Genomic DNA, 25,000 nt, shown 5'->3' with positions numbered 1-25,000 from the left:
AGACTGGTCTGTGTTCTGAACTGTGAAGACAAGGCAATAAAGAGGATATTGTTCCCTTTACTGTAACTCCACTGTTTTATTCGAGTGTCATAGTGCCTACTTCACAATCTGATTTGAGAAGAGGTTCTTCTGTCAAGCTTGATCATAATTTGGATGAACTCTCTACTTAGGCAGAACACAGCTCTGTTATGATGATGAGGATTCATTCCAATTGTAGAATATTACAAAACTAGAAGTTGACCTAACGGAATCCCCAAATTAAAAAAAAAAAAAAAAAAAAAAAAAAATCAAATATAAGATTTTCTCAAGGTCTGTAACTGTTTGATAAGTTTTACATTCCAAACTGTATTTATGACAGTATCAGTTTCTATTGAACAACTATGTTGATTCATTTGGAAGAACAAGTCTCGGACCCTCATCAATCTAAATATTCTCCAGCCTTGGCAACATGGTGAAACCCTGTCTCTACTGAAAAAAAAAAAAAAAAACTAGCCAAGTGTGGTGGTGTGCACCTGTAGTCCAAGCTACTAGGGAAGCTGAGGTGGGAGGATTACTGGAGGCCAAGAGGTGGAAGTTGCAGTGAGTCAAGATCATGGTACTGCATTCCAGCCTGGGTGACAGAGTGAGACCCTGTCTTAAAAAATAAATAAATAGGCCGGGTGTGGTGGCTCACTCCAGCACTTTGGGAGGCAAAGGTGGGTGGATCACAAGGTCAGGAGTTCGAGACCAGCCTAGCCAGCATGATGAAACCCCGTCTCTACTAAAAAAAAAAAAAAAAAAGGTAACTGGGCATGGTGGCACGCGGCTATAATCCCAGCTACTCAGGAGGCTGAAGCAGAATTGCTTGAACCCGGGAGGTGAGGCTGCAGTGAGCCGAGATTGCACCACTGCACTTTAGCCTGGGCAACAGAGCAAGACTCCATCTCAAAAAATAAAAAATAAAAATAAAATAAATAAATATTCTAACACAAGATTTAGATAATACAGCTTACACAAAAACAACAAGATATAAATTTACTGCCATTTAAATGATACATATTTGGAATTAATTCCTATAAAGTATTTTACGTAACCAAAAGCATACATCACAAAGCTAAAAATTAGTATTTGGGTAACAGTGAACTCTTGAAACACAAAGTATTTATTTCTTACAGTCTGTACTATTTTCTCAGATAAAGCCATGAATAATGTGTTTTTTCATTGCTTTCAATAATTTAAAAAGTTATTTAAAGCTAAAATAAATAATCAAATAATAGATGTCATTATATGTATGTATAAGCAATGAGAGATTTTATGTGTAATTAAAGGGCTAGTTTGCCAAGACATCAATTATATCCCTGTTTAAAATAATGACCATATGAATAATGCACCTCCCTCTATAGGTATGTTTTACTTATTCTGATACATGAAGTAAGGAAGAAGAAAGTTTCCATAAATACCTCTAAAAAGCCCTATAGGAGAAACTATTGTTTTAGAATCATAAGGATTTAAGCTTTGACTGGTAACATGTAAACATAATCAAGGAGGAGCCATTAAATAAGATGGGCTGGTCTTCAACTTACCTGTTACTGTCCTTCCTAAATTCTGAGTAACAATTCATTATATAAACAGGTTTCATCTTAGAGGAATGTGCTTCATATTTAATTTTTAATGTATGCTTCTTCCTTTCTAATCCAAATAAAACCCACTTCAGAAATATAGACACTTATGCCGGGCGCAGTGACTCACGCCTATAGTCCCAGCACTTTGGGAGGCCAAGGCCAGCAGATCACCTGAGGTCAGGAGTTCGAGACCAGCCTGGCCAACATGGTGAAACCCTGTCACTACTAAAAATACAAAAAATTAGCCAAGTGTGGTGGCGCATGCCTGTGGTCCCAGCTACTTGGGAGACTGAGGCAGGAAAATGGCTTGAACCCAGGAAGCAGAGGTTGCAGTGAGCTGAGATCACAACACTGTACTCCAGCCTAGGCAACAGTGAGACTCCATCTCAAACCAAAATAAAACAAAAAATGTAGACACTAGAGAAGTGTAAAAATAAATAAATAAATAAATAAAAATCATTCATTAGCCAGGCACAGTGGTTTGCTCCTATAATCCCAGCTACTGGAGAGTTTGAGGTAGAAAGAAAACTTGAGGCCAGGACTTCAAGACCAGCCTGGGCAATCCCATCTCTACGAAAAATAAAAATAATAAATATTATTCATTGTTATTTTATAGAAGTACATTTTCTTTTAAGGTTATCCTCATTCATCATTAACATTAGAGAGAGAGTATAAAAAATGCATTCATATACACGTGTATAATGGAAATTTATTGTGATGTCTTCAACCTAGGGTTCTTTTGGATGTGTGGTGTTGGGATGACTTGCATAATTTAATCACCTAAAAAGCTTGTTAAAAAATTACTTTCCCACGTTCCGCCCAGAGTCAGACTCACTGAATCAGAATCACCAGGCCGGGTGTGGTTCAGAAGTCTGCATCTGAAACAAGACTATCTGGTGATACTGGTAGAGGCAGTGGAAGGAGGGACCTCCAAGCAGCATTGCTTTAGGGGCTAATGTCAGATTTATCTAAGGTTTACTCTATAAAGCTTTCTTATAGTACATTTCGATGTAATACCGGAGGATCTCTATTGTATATTAAGCGAGGTTTTTTTGTTTTGTTTTGACGGAGTTTCACTCTTATTGCCCAGGCTGGAGTGCAATGGCACAATCTCAGCTCATCACAACCTCCATCGCAATTGTTCAAGCAATTCTACTGTCTCAGCCTCCTGGTAGCTGGGATTACAGGGCCCTCCTGCCATGCCCAGCTAATTTTTTGTATTTTTAGTAGAGACGGAGTTTCACTATGTTGGCCAAGCTGGTCTTGAACTCCTGACCTCAGGTGATCCACCCACCTTGGCCTCCCAAATCACCCCTGGGATTACAGGGGCGAGCCACTGCACCCAGTCCATGAGGCTTCTTTTTAAACTAATGATTGACAGCGAATGGAACTGCCCATAATGGCAGTCCTTACAGAGTCACTAAATTAGTCCCATCCCCAATTTGATACTGAGTCATTCAAAGCTACTTAAATGCTGACTCCTGCAAGCAGTTGTGTAACGGCACTGATTAGCCATTATACATGATTGATATTTTGTGTGCTATTTAATGTTCTCTTTTAATAAGCATAAAAATCTAATTCCTTTCTCATACACCGCACTTCTAGGGTATGGCAGCTACACCACAGCCCCATTAAGAATAACCGTCTTTCTTGGCAGGGCATGGTGGCCTGTAATCCTAGCACTTTGGGAGGCCAGGGAAGGAGGATCACTTGAGTCCAGGAGTTCGAGACCAACCTGGGCAACACAGTGAAATCTTGTCTCTACAAAAACTAAAGATAAATAAAAATTAGCCAGGCATGGTGGCACACACTTGTGGTCCCAACTACTTGGGAGGCTAAGGTGGAAAGATCGCTTGAGCCTGGGAGGTCAAGGTTGAAGTGAGCCATGACAGTTGGGTGAGACTACCAACTTTACCAAAATATATATGTGTGTGTGTGTGTGTGTGTGTGTGTGTGTGTGTATTAGCCAGCTACTTGGGAGACTGAGCAGGGAGAATCGCTTGAGCACAAAAGTCAAAGCTTCAGTGGGCTATGATTGTGCCACCGCACTCCAGCCTGGTCTGCAGAGTAAGACACGGCCTCAAAACAAAACAAACAAAAAGGAATAACTATCTTTTTAATATTCCCATTAACAGAGATTTTATATTGTAGTTTGTATTTTTAAAAATAGACTTCCTTTCTTTCTCAAAAGCAAAACTATAACATCATTTGTTTTTCTATCTACATATCCTTGAAACTACCTTTACAAAATGATGACAGTAAGAGAAATCTGACATAGTTGACTCCATCTTGCTTCTGACCTCCAAGCTGTCCTTGATCATTCCTGGGCATGGGCCAAGCTAACTTTGGGAGGAATCTAGTTTATAGTTTTACTTGAAAGCAAGGATTATAATGGTCCCTCCCTAACACTAATCCCCTCTTTGTTCAGGGGCCTACAACCACCTTTGGAAGACTAATAAAAGGCCACAAGAATAGGATTATGAGAGGTACCTGAATTATGATAAGCTAGGCATAGTTTCTATAATCTTTTATTGCTCAGGGCTTCTGTGGCCAGAGGTCACAAGATGTGTGAGTTTCCCAGTTGCTCATATAGAGAAAGTCACTATTGTAGAACCTAAGATTGGTTTTCAGAGATATCTTTCAGACTGACCCCACCAGGACTCCTGACTCATGACTCAACTGATCCTGTGGCCCCACCCAGAGGCAGACTCAGTGCACAAGGATGGTTTTCCACACCCCTATGAATCCATCCCCAACCAATCAGCAGCACCTATTCCCTAGCCCCTACCCACCAAATTATCCATAAACACTCTAACCTCTGAGCCTTTGGGGAGACTGATTTGAGTAATAACTTCAATTCTCCCTCAGGGGCCAGCCTCACATCAGTTAAACTCTTTCTCTACTGTCATGCTGTGGTCTCAGTGGATGCTTTTCATTTGTGCGGTGGGCAGGAAGAACACTCAGATGATCAGAGTCCTTTTCCTAAAATATCCTCAGATTTGCAGGAAATAATGACAAGTTCATCCTGTTAAGAATCACATTTATGTAAAACACTCAGGACCAGGCATGGTGGCTCACACCTATAATCCCAGCACTTCAGGAGGCTGAGGGAAGAGGGTCACTTGAGCCCAGGGGTTCAAGACTAGCCTGGGCAACATAGTTAAATCCTGTCTCTACAAAAAATAAAGACAAATAAAAATTAGCCAGGCATAGTGGCACACACTTGTGGTCCCAACTACTTGGGAGGCTAAGGTGGGAAGATCGCTTAAGCCTGGGAAGTCAAGGTTGCAGTGAGCCATGATAGTACCACTGTAATCCATCCTGGGTGACAGAGTGAGACCCCATCTCAGAAATAAATAAATAAAATTCAGATACCAATGAACATCAAATAAAAATGCAGATACCAAGTCAAGTGGCCATTATTAATCTTGCATCTAATTTTAGAGTTTATAAAATTGGCTACACAAGGCTTGAGGTTAATGATGTGAGGACTCTCGGGTATCACTTGGAACCAAGAGAGGGATCATTATGTGGTTGTAACTCTGTGTCTATCCTCTGATCATATTATCTCTGTATTTCTCCCTGTCCTGTATCAGGAATCATTCTTTGGTGCTGTCTCCAGAACTACATGTCAGTTATCTCTGATCATCATTTGCTAATATATGTATCTATCCAGAGTATGCTCAGTTGTTACAGCTTCTCACAGATCTTCAGAGTCTTTTAAATGTTACCTCTTGATTTTTATCTTTCAATGAACTTCCTCCCACTCAAGCATGGAGTTATTTGCTCCTACTCTTCTTACACATCCTCTGTCTTCATGTTCAGATATGACCAAGGATAGTGTATGCACTCTGTACTGTAGTGCAAGCATTTCTTGCCTAGACTTTGATCTTGGTTGGCCTTCATCAAGTAAGTTTAAAAGTGAATTCTCAGGTCCCTAAGCAATATATCTTTTTGCTTTCCCTACTACACAAAATAGAAAGTTTAATGGTCTTTGGGGATGAATACAAAACACTCTTGTAGTAGCCCATTTTCACACTGCTGTTAAAGAACAACCTGAGACTGGTTGATTTAGAAAGAAAACGGGTTTAATTGATTCACAGTTCTGCATGGCTGGAAAGATTTTGGGAAACTTACAATCGTGGCAGAAGACAAAGAGGAAGCACGTTTTACATGGCGTCAGGAAAGAGAGAGCGCAGAGGGTGGTGCCACACTTTTAAACCATCAGATCTCATGAGAACTCACTAACTATCACAAGAACAGCAAGGAGGAAATCTGACCCCATGAACCAATCACCTCCCACCAGGGCCCTCCTCTGACACGTGGGGGTTACAGTTAGAGATGAGATTTAAGTGGAGACACAGAGCCAAACCATATCAACTCTCCAGTTCCTAACATACAGTAAGTAACTAACATGATCATCTTAATTCAATATATTAGAAAGCTTTTCTCTCTCATTGCCACAGGATTTAGAGGTTATGGAATATTTACAAGTTGTATAATGAAAATATAGAGATGATGTTTTTTATTTGGGGGATCTGTTTATTTTATTGAAGGCCCCAAATCGAGATAGAAATTCAAAATTTCAAAACCCAAGTCATATTGACTACTGAAAAGACAGGAAAAGCATAAAGAATAATAAATAGAAAAATGAACTGAAACTAAAATGCTATTCGAAAAATTTTAAATAAGAAAGTCACTGAACTATTTTCAAAGTGACATATCAGAAAGAGAAACTTGCAAACAGCTAAAGCTAGTGAGGCGGTCCCAAAAACCAATAAGGAGAAAAATCATCCTAAAAATGATGGATGATTTAATCAGGGCAACTAAAATTAAACCAGAAGGAGAGATTGCACACAGATAGTAAAATATGTCAGACCACATATTCTGTAGAGCTAGAAAAAAATGGGAGTATTGAATTCTTTAATAATAAATGGAATCCTCTAAGTATTAAAAGAAACGAATAGACTTTTCCAGTTATGTGCAAAAAGCATTCATTAACAATAGCACATTAGCATTCATTAAAATTTCTTGGATGTTCTTAAGAGATTCTAAAGCTTTCATTTGCCTTTTAATACACAAATTACACTGTGATTTGTCTGTCATTTTAAGTAGGTCAGAGAATACCTGAGTTTCACTGTTCCTTCATCTTTTGCAGGATTTCAATAAATAGTGCATATGTATTTCAGTGAATTAGTCATGATTAAATAATACTTATGTTCTACTGGAAAAAAGCATTGGTGGCCAAATTCTGTAACTTCTAAAGTACTTGGCCCTGACAAACTCAATACGAAGCTATAGGAAAGGTCAAAGTGTACAATAACATATTACTTGAAAGTTACATATTACTTTTTTTGCTCACATGGCTTTTCATATTATTATTAGATCAATGTAATATTATCATATGTATTTCTCTGAAATATCTCCCATCCTTTTTTGTTTGTAGTTAACTTATAGGATATTATTATGTATGTTATATGGTATATGGTTATACGTATATAACCATGTATATAACTAATGGTTTTATGTTTTACTTTTGTCATTTTTTCTGCTATAAGTACAATTTCAGTACTATTATGAACCAAAAACATACTTTTGACTGTCCTGGCAACTTACTTTGGTGTTGACATACTTCATAACATTTATCACAACGTATTTGCTAATGGGAATACAGGTTGCAGTTTAAAAATTAAAAATGACAGGTGTGGACCTTTGGAGCATAATGCCTTCTGAGCCAAGATTTTGTGTATTTCTCTTTTGAAAGATGCTAGTTAGTCCTATCTGGTTCGATACACTGTGAAAAGAAGTCTTCTGCCTGACTTGCCTGTGCCATCAGCATCAACTCAATGGGAAAGATATGTTCAACTTGTTCCATTAAAATGAGGGGTTGTTTATTAGCTTATTCTAAACGGATCTCCCAAATATTTGTCTATGAATTCTCTTCTAGTATAACACTGTTTATCTAATTATTTAATAAATTATTCATTTATCAGAACAAGAGGGAACATTATATTGTTTTTAAATTTAGAAATATACATTCAGATGTGCTAAGCATCACGTATGAAGTAAATATGATTTTCTATAAAATTCTGGGTTTACCAGCCTGGGCAGCATAGTGAAGCACTGTCTCTACAAAAATACAAAAATTAGCTGGGTGTAGTGGTGTGTGCCTGTGGTCCCAGCTACTTAGGGGGCTGAGGTGGGAGGATTGCTTGAGCCCAGAAGGTCAAGGCTGCAGTGAACCAAGATCATGCCACTATTTTCCAGGCTGGGCAACAGAGAGAGATCCTACCTCAAAAAAAAAAAAAAAAAAAATCAGGTTTATCTTTTTATCCAGGCGAAAAAATAGGCACAGTGAAGAATCCTGAGATGACTGGGTTGATATTAACCTGTTGATGTGAGTGTGCAGAAACTTGCTGAAGCCATCAAGTTTCAAGTGACTGTATACACAGCAGAAAGAGTTTTCACCACACCCTTTTCTTGCCTTCTGAAGCTTTCACATCACATTACATGAGCAATCTTGACTCTTGTGTATGTTGATTTTAATTATCCACATCCCATGTGAGATTTAGCCTTTATTCATTAATAAAAGTGGATAAGTTGTGATAATCCAGTAACATTTCTCACATTTAAATGGTTCATATCTGCAATCACGTTGATATTCAATTTCCTTCATTGCAGTAATATGTTTATAGCAAATTAATTCTATGGTATTGTCTTAGTTGAGGATAAAAGAAAAATAAAATAGAAATGGAAGTACAATATCTTAAGAAACAAAGTAGTAATATTTGAGGATGCAAAGGAGAGTTTTAGAGGGTAAAATCAGATTGCCAGGAAAATTCTGAAGCAAGTGACGATAGAAGGGTAGGTTAGAACAAGAATGAAACCAGAGTGACAAGACTACAAAGCAAACAAACAGGACTAATTTGTCTTTTAAAAATTTAAAATTGGTATATTGCAAAACCATTGCTATAAAGAATATATTATTAAGTAGTATTTAAGACTTTTAGAGTATATATTTTACAAATCTTAATGTTGAGAATAGAGATTGTTACACCAAGTTTATTAACATGAAATAAAAGAGCAAGTAAAAGTTAATTTTCAGCCAGCAGTCAGTGTTGAATGGTTCATATACAGGTAAACAGATAAATAACTCAAATGTATCTGCATTCTAGTCATGTAGATATGGTACCTTGAAATATGAATGTGGCCTAAGGGATTTATATGGAATGTGTTTTCTTCTTCACTTGCTAGCATAATTTTCTTTTCCAACTTAGTTTGGCTTGAACATATGAACTAATTATATGCCATCGTTTTTGTTAAAAATCGTCTCAAGAAAGGAGGTCAGACAAATGTCTGTCAATGGATGAATGGATAAACAAAATGTGTTATGTACAAATAATGGAATATTATTCAGTCTTAAAAAGGAATGAAATTGGATACATGGCACAACATGGATGAATGTTGAGGACATTATACTAAGTGAAATAAGCCAGACCCCAAAGAACAAACATTATATGATTCCATTTATATGAGGTACCTAGCCTAGTCAAATTCATAAAGATGAAAAGTAAAATAGTGGTTATGAAGGGATGGGGGAATGTGGAATGGGGAATTATTGCGTAATGAACACAGAGTTTCACTTTGGGATGATGAAAATGTTTTGAAGGTAGAGAATGATGTTGGTTTCTGAGATGGAGTCTTGCCCTTTCACCCAGGCAGCAGTGCAGTGGTGTGATCTTGGCTCACTGCAACCTCCACCTCCTGGGCTCAAGCGATTCTCCTGCCTCAACCTCCTGAGTAGCTGCGACTACAGGTGCACACCAGCACACCTGGCCAATTTTTGTATTTTTAGTAGGGACAGGGTCTTACCGTGTTGACCAGGCTGGTCTCAGACTCCTGGCCTCAAGTGATCTGCCCTCCTTGGCTTCCCAAATTGCTGAGATTACAGGTGTGAGCCACCACACCTGATCCAATGCGAAAGTTCTTAATACCATGAAATTATACACTTAAAAATGGTTAGGATGCTAAATTTTATGTTATGCATATTTCACCACAATAAAAGGAAGTTAGAGAACTTGAAACATCTTTAGTGCATTTAAGGTCTTAGGATCACTTTGGAAACATGCTAAAATCCAACCAGAAAGAGTATGGAGAAGCACAAAATAATGGGCTGAGGTCAATATCCATTAGTGTTAAAAGAGCTATTACAACAAATCACTTTAATGAGTCATTTTAGTGAACATCTGTATATAAAGAAATGTCTTTAAGGTCAATCTACCTCTTTTAAGAAATGTTCAAAATATGATAACATGCTCTTCATCTGTTTACTTGTTGAGACTGGATTGATTAATAAAAGATTTTAATTTTTTACAAGAATACATTGATAAGAAGTCAAGTGAGAAAATCAATATATTTATTTGAACTATTTGCTAAGATTTCTAATAACTCAGAAGTCAACTTTCATCTATGCTACTCATGCTACTTTTTTTTTTTTTTTTCGGAGACAGGATTTTGCTCTGCCACTCAGGCTGGAATGGAATGCAGTGGCACAATCTTGGCTCACTGCAGCCTCAGCCTCCCAGGCTCAAGCTGGACTTAAAGTATATGCTACCACACAGAAAATTAGGCTGGCTATTTTTTTTTACTGTAGTAGAGACAAAGTAATGCCATGTTGCCCAGGCTGGTCTAGACCTCTTGGACTCAGTGATCCTCCCACCTGTCTCCCAAAGTGATCGGATCACAGGCATGAGCTACTGTGCCTGGCCTGATGTAACTCATTTTTATCTTACAGATTAAAAGTTAATACTTATTTAGTTAAAAATTATGCAAAGGGATGCTGAGCAGTAGTTTGCAGTCCTGCATTGTGTTGGAGCAGGCAGTATAAGGTTAATGAGTTTAAAGATATAAATATTTTCTATTATGACATATATTAACATTTTCAAACCAAAATGCATAAAAAGGTAGGGGGGAACTAGTGTATTTTTAAAATTTCTTAACAAATATTCTTAAGTCAAAAGAATATACAAATGTGATGCTATTCTATCCCCACCTATTTTGAAAGACTTAACTTACTTTAATGTTAAAGTTAAACCAGATATTATAACTTCATGTACTATATCTTCTTGTTATACTTTAATTATTTCACATTTATTTTTTATAAACATCCTTAATCTCTAAAGTTTTCAGACTATTTAAAAAGGTGCAGGAGTGACATCAGTAAAAATGTTAGAATAAGGATCTCAAAAATTTTCTCTAGAAAAGAAACTGGCAAAGGTAACAGAATCATCTTTTTCAGGATTCTAGAAATTAACCAAATGCTTGAAGGAACCCAGAAAATGTTTATTCAATAAAAAATAGATACTCAACAAAAAACCTGGGAGTTTTATGGAATTTTATCATGCTCTAGTTCTATGTCTTGCTCTTCAACTCAATGGCAACCATAAAAAATAACAGTCTGCATTCCTGGTGCACCTTGCTAGCTATTGGAATTAGAAAACAGAGCTGGAGCCATTTCCGAATATCTGTCCTTATTAGACCTGCCTGACAGATTCCAGAAAGACCCACTTAGAAGGTAACTTGGCAGTTTCCCAGTACTAAAAGCCATATGGCAGGTGAGTGTGGGGGCATTTGTCAGAAACAATTATAAGCAAGAGTTTTACCTTTGTGGTTGCCTATGGAGATTGATAATTGATGGGGCAAATAATAGACTAACCAAAAAGTTTAAAAGGAGAAACTGAAGAATGAGATATCTAGATGAGTTTTGAGAATCTACAATGTATTTCTGGACTGTAGAAGGCCACGTGCATGCATAAGGCTACAGAAAGACCTTATAAGCCTGTAAGGACTCACTTCTGGCTGACCATCAGCAGAAAGTGAAGGCTTAAAGCAGATTTGCGGACTGCCAGGCTGAGTGTTGAAGGCTAACCCCAACAGGCACACACAGCCCCTTGGCATAGACTGAAATAATTTTTCAATCCATTTTTTGTGTGTGTGTGTGGAAACTTCTCTCTAACAATTAGCTGACCCCTTGGCTAACCAAATAGAGACTTAAGAGGCCACTTTTAACAAAGAATACAGACTTCATGAAATTAGTTCAGAAAATTTACTAGATAAACAATGGCTATATCAAGCAGCAATAAAAACAAACCCTGGTGAGGGAAGAGAATCTGATTTATAAAGTTGTCACACGGTATAATTTAAAATGTCCAGTTTCCAACAAAACATTATGAGACATGCACAAAAGTAAGAATATTTGGCCTATGCACAGGGAAAATTCAATCAATAGAGACTATCTCTGAAGAAGCTCATATGTTGGTTTCACTAGACAAAAATTTAAACAAACTAGTTCAAATATGTTCAAAAACCTGCAATAAACCATGTGTAAATAAGTTTTTTTTAAGCATGACAATTCATGCTCATAAATGGCATTATAAAAATGAACCAAAAAGGAATTCTGGTTTGAAAAATATAATAACTGAAATGAAAAATTTACTAGAGGGGTTCACCAGAATATCTAAACAGTCAGAAGAAAGAATCAGTAAACTTCAATACAGTCAACTGAGATTATTTTGTCTGAGAGACAAAAAGAAGAAAAAATTAAGGAAAAATGAACAGATATCAGAGAATGGTAGGACAACATCGAGTGCACTGATGGATACAAAACAGAATTCCAGAATGAGAGGACAAAGAGAAGAGACAGAAAAATAGCTGAGGAAGTAGTTGGAAAAATTTATTATATTTGATGAAAATGATTAAGTTATGCATCCAAGAAACTCAACAAACTCCAACTAGGAAAAATATCAAAGAAATCCACACCTAGATATATCATAATAAGCTGTTGAAGGAAAAGAAAGAATCTTGAAAGTACTGAGAGAAATGATTCATCACATAAACAGACTTCTCAATAAGACTGATATTGAATTTCTCATCAGAAATATTGGAGACCAAAAGGTATTGAAATGATATATGCAAAGTGCTAGAAAACATAACAAAACAGAACTTCGTCAACCAAGAATTCTATAGCAGGCAAAACTATTTTTCAAAAATAAAGGTGAAGATAAAACATTCCCAGATAAACAAAAACCAAAGGAGTTCATTGCTGGAAAACTTGCCTGACAAGAAATACTAAAAGGAGTTCTCAGGCTAAAATGAAAGAATACTAGATAGTAACTCTAATTCACATGAATTTTCTTTTTTTTCCTAAAAAGCACCGGTAAAAACAACTACATACGTAAACATAAAAGACAGTATAAGGTTTTGGTTTTTTTTTTTGTAATTTTTTCTCCTGACTTTAAAAGACAACTGCATAAAGCAATATTATAAATCTACGTTGATGGGTGCACAATGTATAAACATGTAATTTATGCCAAACACAGCATGCGGGGGATAACAAAGCTATATAGGAGCAAAATTTTTGTATGCTATTAAATTAATTTTGTATTAATTAAAATTAGATCATTATAAATTAAGATATTAATTATAATTCACAGGACAACTGCTAGGACAATAAAATATAAAAGAAAAGAAATAACACAAGAATTAAAATGGTACTCTAGACGATATATCTATTAAACACTAAATAAGTCAGAAATAAGGGGGAAAAATACATACAGAAAACTGGCCGGGCGTGATGGCTCACACCTGTAATCCCAGCCCTTTGGGAGGCTGAGGCAAGTGATTCACCTGAGGTCAAGAGTTCAAGACCAGCCTGGCCAACATGGTGAAACCCTGTCTCTACTAAAAATACAAAAATCATCTGGATGTGGTGGCGTACGTCTGTAATCACCGCTACTCAGGAGGCAGAGGCAGGAGAATCGCTTGAACATGGAAGATGGAGGTTGCAGTGAGCCAAAATGGTGCCACTGCACTCCAGCCTGGTTGATAGAGTAAGACTCCATCAAAAAACAACAACAAAAAAGAAAATGATAAGAAAATTGCAAATATGAACCTTACCTTATCAGTAATTATATGACATTTAAATTGATTAAATTTTCCAATTAAAAGATACTGCATAATAGATTTTTTTTAAAGCAAAGTTTATCTATATGCTAACTCTAAGAGACAAAATTTAGATTCAATGACACCCACAAAAAATTAAAAGAATAGGAAAACATACACCATCTAAGGAGTAACCAAGAGAGCTAGAGAGTCCATACTAATATTTGACAATAAAAGATTTTAAAACAAAAATTGTTACCAGAGATAAAAAGAACTTTTTATAATTATGAGTCAACCTGAGGAGATATAACAATTATAAACATATATGCAGTTAACAATGGAGCATAAAAGACATAAAGAAAAACTGAAATAATTGAAAAAATAAAAAGACAATTAAAAATAATAGTTGAAGACATTAAATAGCGGTTAGAACAAGTAAACACAAAATTAAACCTACTACTGAAGACTTGAACAAACCTATAAACCATCTAGACCAGAGACCTCTGCAGAACATTCTCTATATGTGTGGACTTCTGTAGAACGTCTGTGAAACAACAGAATATATTATTCTCAAGTGCTCACTGAATGTTCTCCAAAATAGACTACATATTAGGCAATACAACAAGTCTCAATAAATGTAAAAGGTTTGACATCATACAAAATACGTTCTCAGACCAAAAGGAACTAAAGTTAGAAATCAATAATAGAGAAAATTTGTGATATTCACTAATATGTAGATATTAAACAACACATTCCTAAATGACTGATGGATAAAAGAAGACATCAGAAGGGAAATTAGAAAACATTTTGAGATTAATGAAATGAAAACACAATATACCAAAACTTGGGATGCAGCAAAAACAGTGTTCTGAAAGAAAATTATAGCTACAAATGCCTACATTTAAAAAGAATAGATCTAAAATCAATGACCTAACTTTCCACCTTAAGAAACTAGAAAAAAATGTAAGCTAACCTAAAATAAATAGGAGGTAAACAAGAGAGATTAATGTGGAAATAAAAGAAATAGAGAATGAGAATAGAAAAACAATCAAGAATGTTAACAAAACTGTTAGATTTTGATTAACAAAATTGACAAAGCTTTACTTTAGTTTAACAAGAAAAAAGACAGAACACCCAAGTTATCAGAAATGAAAAAGTGGACATTACTACCAACCGTTCAGAAATAAAAACCATTATATGGGAATATGATAAACAATTGTATACTAATAAGTCAGATAACAAATGGAAAATTCCTGACAAAGAAAATATCAAAACAGGCTCAAACAGTAATAGAAAAATCTAACTAGACTGATAAAAAGGAGAAACAGTAAATTAATAATGAAAAAAGTTTCCACGCACACAAAAAAATCATACCCAGATGGCTTCACTGGTGAATTCTATTAAAAAGATTAAAGATAAATTAACACATATGGTTTCCAAAAAGTAAAGAGGAAGGAACACTTCCTAACTCATTCTATGAGGGTAGTATTACCCTGATACCAAAACCACGCAAAGACTTCCCAAGAAAAGACAAATAAAAACTGATGCCCCTTATATATATGGATGCAGAATTTTGTTAAAATGCTAGAAAACTGAATTTAGTATCTGAGAAAAAGGACCATATCCATGACCAAGTAGAATTTCTCTTGAGTATATAAAGTTGGTTCAACACATTAAAATCGATCCATGTAATACACCATACCAATAGAATAAAAGAAACAAATGCACAATCTTATTAGTTGATGCAGAAAAAAAATTGGCAGAATCCAACACCCACTCATGATAAATATACTCATAAACTAGGAATGGAAGGAATCTCACTCAACCTGATACAGGTCATCAGTGAAAACTCCACAGCTAATGGCATGTTTAATGGTGAAAGAGTGAAAGCTTTCCCTGTAGGATCAAGAACAAGACAACTACTGTCAACACTTCCATTTAACATTGTACCAGAGGTTCTAACCAGGGTAATTTGGCAAGAAAATGTAACAAAAGGCATCTATCTATATGGGAAATGAAGACAAAAAAAGAAAAGATATTTGCAGATCTTATACCTAAAAGAAAACGTTAAGGAATTCTTACGCCTGTAAAAAACTACTAGACATAATAAATACATTTGGCAAGTTTGCAAAATTAATAAACAAAAATCAGTTGTATTCCTATCTATTACCTGGTATATGCTGGATTTTTCCCCCTCCAAATTCATATGTTAAAGACCTAATTCCTGAAAATGTGCCTGTAATTGGGAATTGAGTATTTAAAGAGGTGTTCAAGTTAAAATGAGACCATTATGGTGGTTCCTAATCCAATCTCACTGCTGTCCTTATGATAAAAGAAAATTTGGACACAAAGGAAGATGTATACACAGAGAAAAGATCATGTGAGAACATGACCATTTATAAGCCAAGAAGTAAGGCCTCGGAAGAAACCAAAACTGCTGGCGCCCTGATCTGGGACTCTTAGCCTCCAGAAATGTGAGTGTTTACACCACTCAGTCAGTGGTGTTTTGTTGTGGAAGCCCTAGCAAACTAATACGAGAGCCATTTGAAATCTACAAGTGGAATTAAGAAAACGATTTCATTTATAACAGCATCAAAAAGAACAAAATATTTAGAAATAAATATAACATAACAAGTGCAATGCTAGTACATTGAAGCTACAAAAGTACATAACAATATTGAAATTAATTAAAGAAGAGCAAGATTAATAGAAAAATATCTCATATGCATGGATTGGAAGACTTCCTATTGTCAAGATGGCAACAGTCCCAAAATTAATCTGGAGGTTCAATTAAATCCCAATAAAAATTCCAACAGCCTCTTTTGGAGAAATGGACAACCGGATTCTAAAATTTATATGAAAATGCAAAGGATTCAGACTAGCTAAATCAATCTTGACAAAAAGAACATAGCAAGAGGACTCACACTTCCTTGTTTCAACTCTTACCAAAAAGCTACAATAACCAAAACAGTGTGGTATAAGGATAGACATATATATTAATGGGATAGAATTGAGAGTACAGAAAGAAACCTATATGTCTACGGCCAACTGATTTTCAACAATGATGTCAAGATCATTCAATGTAGTAACAATCTTTTCAACAAGTGGCTGAGACAATTGTATGTCCACATGCAAAAGAATAATTTTTGTTCCCTTCCTCACATTTTATACAAAATTTATATAAGATGGATCAAAGATCTAAATATGAAAGCAAAACTACAAAATTCTTAGGAGAAAATATAGGTATAAATCAACGTTGGAATAGGCATAGGTTTCTTATACATGACACCTATAGTAGAAGTAACCAAAGAAAAATATATACATTGTGCTTTATCAAAACAAAATAAAATGTGCATCAAAGAACACTATCAAGAAAGTGAAAAGACAACCCATATTATTTCATTTCTTTCAGAAAATGTTTGCAAATCCTACATATTTTAAGAACCCAACATCCAGACTATGTTGAGAACTCGTACAACTCAACAATAAAAAGGCAATCCAATTAAAAATGAGAAAGGATTTAGAGAGAATCTTTTCCAGAGAAGATACACGAATGCTCAATAAGCCCAAGAAAAGATGCTTACCATCAATAGTCATCAGGGAAATGCAAATAAAAACCAGAATGTCATACCACTTCACACCAATTGGGATCACTGAAATTTCTTTTTAAATGAAAATTAACAAGTATTTGCAAGGATGAGGAGACATTGGAACCCTCATGCATTCCTGGGAAAGTAAAAAGGTGCAACCACTGTGGAAAACAGTTTGTCATTTTCTCACCAAGTTAATTGTAGAGTTACCAAACTGCTCATATGTTCACACAAATTGTGCTTGGATTTTTCAAGTCACGTTATTCATAATAGCCAAAAAGTGGGAACAACCCAAATGTCCAATAACTGATGGACTTCATCTTTTTCCATAGTATAATTCAATGGAATATTATTGGAAATAAAAAGGAACAAAGTACAAATATAGTCAACAGCATGGGAGAATTTGAAAACATGCTAAGCAAAAGAAATCAGACACAAAAGGCCATATACTGTATGATTCCATTTATGTGAGCTCTCCAGAAGGAACAAATTCCCAGAGACAGAAAGTAGATTAGTGTTTGCCAGGGGCTGAGGAGAAATGGGAATGGGCAGTGATTGTTAACGGGTATGGGGTTTCTTTTTGGAGTGATGACATGTTCTGGAATTAGATGGTAGTCTGGATTTTACCACCTTGTGGGCATACTAAAAACCACTGAATAGTGTACACTTTAAAAAAGGTGAATCTTAAGCTATGTAAATTATATATCAATAAAAATTTTGTAGATATGGAAATAAAAAGACTGGAAATCTAGGGCAAAAGAAAACAGGATGAATGCAAGATGAGGAAAGGAAATTCAGTACAAGTCATGTTGGCGGACACTAGCAGTGGTGGTGCCTGTGGGAATCAGAGCAGTCCTGCCTCCAACACAAGAAGCCCTGTGATCTGTACCAGGAATAACAGCCTCCACTAGGGGCTCTGCAGAAGCACAATTTCTCCTGGGGCTGATATTTGAGAGTCAAATTTCCTGCAGTTTAGATATTTCCATCAGTTTAGCAAAATCTGGATAGGCTATAAGGCTGACAACTGTGTCCAAAGCAATAATCACTTGAGAACTTTTCCAGGTGCCCCATCACTCTGCATTGTACAGCATATTCTTTAACATGTTTATTTCATTTTTCAATTCACTAAGTGCTTGCTGAGCACTTGCCCATTTTCCTTTATTTGCAAAATGTAGGAATTTAACCTATCTTTGAGCACAATTTGGGAATAAGGTTTAAGTTTCTATGATACAATGTTGCCATTTAAAAATAAAGGTAACGTAATGCTCCTACCCCCTTTTGAGAATATAGTGTTCCATTTTATTAACATCTTTTCTACTTTTTTTTTTTTTTTACATTTTTATGTTTTGCTATTTACTGGTCAAAACCACTGTAGCTCATTCAGATTCAGAAAGGAGACTATAAACATGTATGCCATGTTAATGCAAGATATTGTTTCATTATGAATGTGCCTATATTGTTAATTTCATCTAAATAGTACATTCAGTATTTATAGGAGGCTAAAAGGCATAAAGTATTGTTGTATGTGAAACGCTCCAATTAAAAAGAGTTATGTTAGCTGTTAAGTAAGTTTTAAAAAGATGTTTATTCAATTCAAACGCAGAATTGATAAAATTTTCTCCTTAAAACTGTAAAGAACAAAAAGCTGGAATTACCCATCAACAGTACAATAGAATTCCAGTTTATTCTGAGAGCAGATCAGCCAAGATGAACAAACGAGTCTTGTAATTGCATACCAGAGGTCAAAAATTAGCCCTACCAAATGAGGAGGGAGAGGAATTGCTGAGACCTAGAAGAAAGGTCATAATATTTGGACTGAATAAAAGCAATTCACTAATAGCAATTTCCCTTTATCTGACAGCAATTGTAGAAAGTTTTAACAAATCCTGTTAAAATGGACGAAAACTATTTCCTGAATAGTTAAGAAAAGATTATAATAAATGTCAAGTATTCTACAGCATGTATAGAATCTCATTTCCAAGGGAGCATGCTGTTTTCTTCAGCATCCTGTTAGCCAAGTTCCAATTTTGGACAGGTCCTAGGAAACACAACATCGTTAAAGACAGAGATGAAACAAGGTGATTAATTGTAAGCACATTTCTATAGATAGTATTGCACTTGGAATGTGTAAAAATCTCTCTGAAGCTTGGTAGAGATAAGGGTTGTAAACAGATTTGAAATCCACACGGCAATAGATCACATGCTAATCTTTGCCCAAAGTTCTATGTTGTTGAGAATGATTCTGATATATTATTTTAAAGGAGAGAGTGTCGTATGAATTCCAGATCTTTGTCATGGACAAAGAATCTAAGTGCTATTCATTTGTGGTTCCTGATTCATTTGTTCTTTGAGAGATTAGCTAAAATGAAGGGAGTGGGTGAAAGAACCACCAATTCTTTTCCTGTGTCTACAGTAAATACAAACAGATCTCCAGCCATTACTACATCTCTCCCTCCTGTCAGATGGAAGATGTAACATCTTCCATGAACGCTTACTTTGTTACTACAAAATGGAAAGAGACACTTCTACTGTGGTGAAATGTATATGGCAAACCCAAATAATTTAGGCCACAAAATACCCTACTTTAGCCAGAATGATAAGAGTAATCTACTTTTTCCATTTCACTCTGAGCATACTGTCCTACATACATTTTATTTATTCATTCCTTGCTACAATGTAAAGGCAGAATATACTTTTAAAAATAATTATTCATCAACATTTAAGACAAATGATCAAAGCTTGAGTTTATTGTTATACAATGTTGCTCTTTCATCTTTATTTCTGAACAGCAAATCTCATCAAGCATGATTGGGTTTTGCTTACTTGTATCTTCTCCCATACTTCTGCATTTACTATGTGTATAGCTCTTCAGAATAAAATTAAGATAGGAGTAAACCAGTACAATTCAGCAGCATCAGTAACTTAACCAAACATATAAAAGTCTTTCCCGACTGACCCTGAATGACCATTTAGCCCCCTTTCAAATTTTGGCATCAAATTTCTACTTACAAAAAGTATATAGTTTCAATCAGGAGGGCAGAGCATTGATGACCGCAAGTAACAAGAAAAATGAACGCTACGAAGATGCACATAAAATAATAAAGGAAAAAAGCAAGAAAATGATAGCAAGGAGAGGTGGGGATTTACTTGTTGTCAGAGGAGGAAACACTTATTTTTCTACTGTGAAAGAAGGAGAAATAACCCAGTCTAAAAAAAGAGGTGCTTTCTTGAAATAGTTTCTGCTGGATTCCCCATTATTTTAGATATGATGGGAGCTGGAGTTGTGCAGAATATTTTGGGATGCTTTCCACATGGATTTATGATTCTCAAAAAGAATCAGCATCAATTAAACTATAGTTGACCCTTGAACAGTATGGGGGTCAGGGGAACGGACCCCCTACCCAGTAGAAAATTCATGTACAATTTCGACTCCTCATAAACTTAACTACTAATACCCTACTGTTGTAAGAAAATCATAAGGAAGATAAAATATACTTACTGTTGATTAAGTGGAAGTGGATCATCAGAAAGACTTTCATCCTCATCGTCTTCACATTGAGTGGGCTGAAGAGGAGGAGGAAGAGGAGGGGTTAGTCTTGCTGTGTTAGGGGTGGCAGAGGAGGAAGAAAATCCATGCAAAAGCGGACCCTCCTAGTTCAAACCCCTGTTGTTCAAGGGTCAACCGCACAATCAAGTTTTGATGAGAAGATTCAGTTTTCAAACTTGATTTTAAGCAGGTATGTATCTAGGTACTCAAATTCAGATGTAATATTACATGGAATTTAAACACTCCTGGTTAAGCAGAAATAGAAGAATCGTTACCTAAGTAGAAAAATCGTTACCTAAGTAGAAATCAACCTATGGGAGGAAAGCTCAGGAAAGAGCCAGGGTCCTGGCATAATAAAGAGTTGTAGGCGTGGCATAATAAAGAGTTGTAGGCATGACATATGTTTGTGTTTATTCGTGTATATCTGTCGTTTGGAAATAAAGAGCAGATTGAGTATTGGATTAGGGGAAACATATTTCTTGTGAGAGAGCCATCCTTTGAGCATCACATTTGCAAAGGTAGATTGATTATCCGGATTCACTTCCAGTGGGTTTTGCTGCAAGCTGAGACATCTATTGACAGCATCCATAGACTCTTCAGAGCTTGGAGTGGAAAGGAACTGGAACTTAGAACACATGGAAATTTGTTACGTGACTGAAGTGTTCTCTCACTTTTGCTTGGGAAACACTTAAAGCCACGTACTTTGCGGTAGGCAATGTTCTACATTTATTAAATATACAGTTAACTCATCCAATCTGTTGCAACCACCTTATAAGGGCGTTACTCTAATTCTCTCCATTTGATGGATGGATAACTGAGGCTAGGAGATAAATTGCTCATTGCGGGGCAAGTGAAATTCCAGCCCAGGCTATCTGGGCTTTAGATCCTGTACTTTTAACCAATAGCGCTTTGCTTCTTTTCCTTGTATTTATCCCTTTCAAAAATGATTAACTGTATGCAAAATAATATAACTAACGACAGGGCCGGCAAGGGTTAACGCGGAAACAGATCCCCGAGCTGAAAAAACAAAAACAAACCGGGGAGCCAGATCCCCTGAAAGCCCCGGTAGGAAATTCAATGGGCCTCCTGTTCCTTTAAACTCTCACTTTCGCCCCCGCTGACACTTTACAAAGCCGCGGCGGCAACGGCGAGGACCACGCTGCGGCGCGCCACCCTCCGCCACCCTCCCGCGCGGGGCTGGGGTCCGAGGGGGCTTCGCGGAGTCGGTAACCTAACTGGCTCTCGTTTGCTTTCTCCACACCCAGCCACTGCCAGACCCAGCCTCCGGGAGGGAGCGAGCTGTGGTTAACCCTTTCCTGCCCAGGGAGACCCCGCCAGTGTTGGGGCGGGGCGCGATCGCCCCCCGCAGTCTGGCGCGAAGGCGGCCCGGGCGCCAGGTGGGTGGGGGGAGCAGTTGGCGGAGCTGCCCAGGACGCGCGAGCAGGGTGCGGCGATGGCGCCCAGGCAGCGCGGAGGTACCGCCCCGGGCTCCCCCGCTAGCTCCCCGTACTCGTCCCCTTTCCCCGCGCTCGGGGGCAGCCGGCTGCCGGGGGCGCGCGGGGCTGGAGTGGCCCTCTCCCTCCCCTTCGCTAGGCTCCCCCGGCTTAATCTGTTGGCGGCGACTCCTCAGCCAGCCCCAAGGAAAGTGCAGTCATTGGACAGGTCGGTGCCGGCTGCCGGTTTCAGGGAGGAAGGTGGGAGAAGCCTGGAGGAGCGAAGGGGAGGGCGGAGGGAGGAGGGAGGAGGGTGCGGCGGCAGATCTGGCAAATTGCGAGCTGCCTTCCCTCCTCAAAGTGTGGAGCAGGAGCGCTGGGGAGCGTGGCGACGGCAGCGCCTCCTCCGCCACCAAACTCCTGGGGCTCCGCGGGGGCTTGGGGCCACCTCCTCCTGAGCCTGGAGGAACCCTCTCCCGATAGGTTCTAGCCTGACTCCCTCCCCCCCCCCCCTTTTCCTTTCTTCTTCCTCTCTTTTTTTTTTTTTTTTTTTTTTTAAAACACACACACACACACACACACACATTTTTTTTTTTTCTGGCTTCGGACCTCAGACTGCTGCAGCCCGAACCTTACCAGGGCTCAGCTCTTTGGAGCTGCCCATTCCTCCCGCTGCGAGAACGGACGCGCGCCCTGCGTCGGGCGAAGAAACGAAGCAAAACTTGTCGGGAGGGTTTCGCCATCAACCTCCTTCCCGCAAACCTAAAAACCTCCTGCCGGGGCCATCCCGAGACAGAGGAAAGTTCCTGCAGAGCCGACCAGCCCTAGTGGATCTGGAGCTGGCAGCAGCGGCGCTGGCTGTGGAATTAGATCTGTTTTGAACCCAGTGGAGCGCATCGCTGGGGCTCGGAAGTCACCGTCTGCGGGCACCGGGGTGGCGCTGTCCGAGTGGAACCGACAGTTTGCGAGCCCCGGCTGCAAGTGGCCTTTCCTCCCCGCAGTTGTTGTTCAGAGTCGGGTGAGGGCTGCGAGTGTGGCAAGTTGCAAAGAGAGCCCCAGAGGTCCGAAGAGGGCTGCGCTCCTGCTCGCGTTCGCTTCTTCCTCCTCTCGGTTCCCTACTGTGAAATCGCAGGGATATTTACAAAGGCCTCCGGGTCCCACCGAGACCGATCCGCAGCGCTTGGCCCGGTCGCGCCTCTTGCATCGGGAGCCCCCGAGCACCGGCGAAGGACTGGCGGGCTGGGTAGGGAGGTGGCGGCGGCGGCATGGCGAGGTTCCCGAGGGCCGACCTGGCCGCTGCAGGAGTTGTGTTACTTTGCCACTTCTTTACGGACCAGTTTCGGTTCGCCGATGGGAAACCCGGAGACCAAATCCTTGGTAAGTAAGATGCACTTTGGCTTTTTGATTTTGTGCACAGCTGAAGACCTTCCTGGATCTCTCGTTCCTCCCCTACTCTCTCCCCCTACATCACCTGCCTGCCCTTGGGAAACTTATTGCAGTTGCTTTTCGGGTAAACTTAGGATTCCCAAATGGGGAAAAGAGGGTTAAAAAGAGAAGGACGCCGGGAACTAGGGGTTTTCTTGAGGCTTTCGGGCTTACTTCACCTGGGCGGCAGGGGGTGGTACTGTCTCCCCTAAGTAGCCCCGGGAGGGCTCCAGTGTGAGAGCAAGCTGCTTCTGTGGATACATCTCCTAGGACCTGGCATCTCCAGGCTGTGTGCTCTACGGCTCCTCCTCCTTCCTCGCTGCTGGTTAAACTAAGCGAGTGTGTGATGTGGGGTGGGTGGGGGACTTGGTGAAAGCCAGGGATTGCCGGTCTCCCCTCTGCATGAGAAAATTCCCTGTGGCAGCAGCTTCCTTCCCCTGGCAATCCCCAGTAGCTCTGTCTAGTGAACCGGGCCAAGCGGGCCCTGGAAGTGGGGCGGGGTAGGTGCGGCCGGCGCAGAGGTGGGGAGCAGGTGGGAAAGGTGGGGGCGGGCGCGCCTCTGGATGCTTACCCCTGCTCCCATTGTCCTCCGCCTGCCAGCTTCACAGACAGGCCTGAACGCGCAGAGGGTTCCTCAGGGTGCCCTGATTTTGTCCCCGGGAGGACCCCCAACCTCCGCATCCTCTTAGTGGCTGTCCTGGCAGGTGCGCGTCCTGCGGGGAGCCGCGCCCCGCGGACGATCGCCGAGCGGAAGGCGCAGGGCTGCCTCCTGGGACCCTGCCCCCCGCGAGCTGGGTGCCTACTCCCCATTTCTGCCTTTCAGTGAAGAAAGTGAAGACACAGACAGAAAGAGATCTTGGCAGAAATTGGTGAATTCGGGTGGACTTCGAGAGGAGGTGAAACGAGAAAAAAAAGAAAAAAACTTGGAGGGAAAATAAAAACGAAAACTTACTGCTTAGGATAATCAATTTGTTCTTTTCTGGTGTGTGTGTGTGTGTGTGTGTGTGTGTGTGTGTGTGTGTGTAATTTAAATGATTGCCCAGAAAGTATGCATGCGTCCTCAACAGTCAAACTTGAAAGTCACAGATGGAAGGCTGGGGGTACACCTGGGGATGCCAGGCAAGGTGAATCTTGAAGATCTTGAAGGAAACCCTTGAGTGAAATTTACCAAGCCGCGACTTAGAAGACAGTCACAACACTTCGTCTGTCCCTGGTGTAAACTGTTCTAGATAAAACACAGATACTGACTGCGCTCTTATTTATGGTTGGAGGGGTGTGTGTGTTGGGGTGTATGTATAGGGAGGCAATAGGATGACAATACTTTTAAAGCTGAGAATAAAATGCAGATTTCTTGAGTGTTGATTTGTCTTTGTCACATTTAATTGTTTTGCATTAATGGACATAGGTTGTTCTTGACTGTGTATGATTTATGACAGTAGACTATACCTTTTGTTTATTTCTCTG

The 25,000-nt window shown here is 38.9% G+C and overlaps 1 protein-coding gene across 1 annotated transcript in view; it reads left to right on the top strand.

Moving 5' to 3' along the window:
- The first annotated feature begins 22,454 nt into the window (after positions 1-22,454).
- The window catches only part of PLXDC2 (plexin domain containing 2), a 453,142-nt gene continuing 450,596 nt past the window's right edge, over positions 22,455-25,000 (top strand). The window contains exon 1 of the mRNA XM_031652709.1: positions 22,455-23,488. Coding sequence (XP_031508569.1) covers positions 23,377-23,488 — 112 coding nt within the window. The 5' untranslated portion in view covers positions 22,455-23,376. The remainder of the gene's footprint in view (positions 23,489-25,000) is intronic.

This window comes from Papio anubis, chromosome 11 (genome assembly GCF_008728515.1).
Source record: "Papio anubis isolate 15944 chromosome 11, Panubis1.0, whole genome shotgun sequence".
Classification (NCBI taxonomy): Eukaryota; Metazoa; Chordata; class Mammalia; order Primates; family Cercopithecidae; genus Papio; species Papio anubis.
Note: the sequence above shows the minus strand (reverse complement) of the source record. Positions and strands in the feature narration are given on the sequence as shown.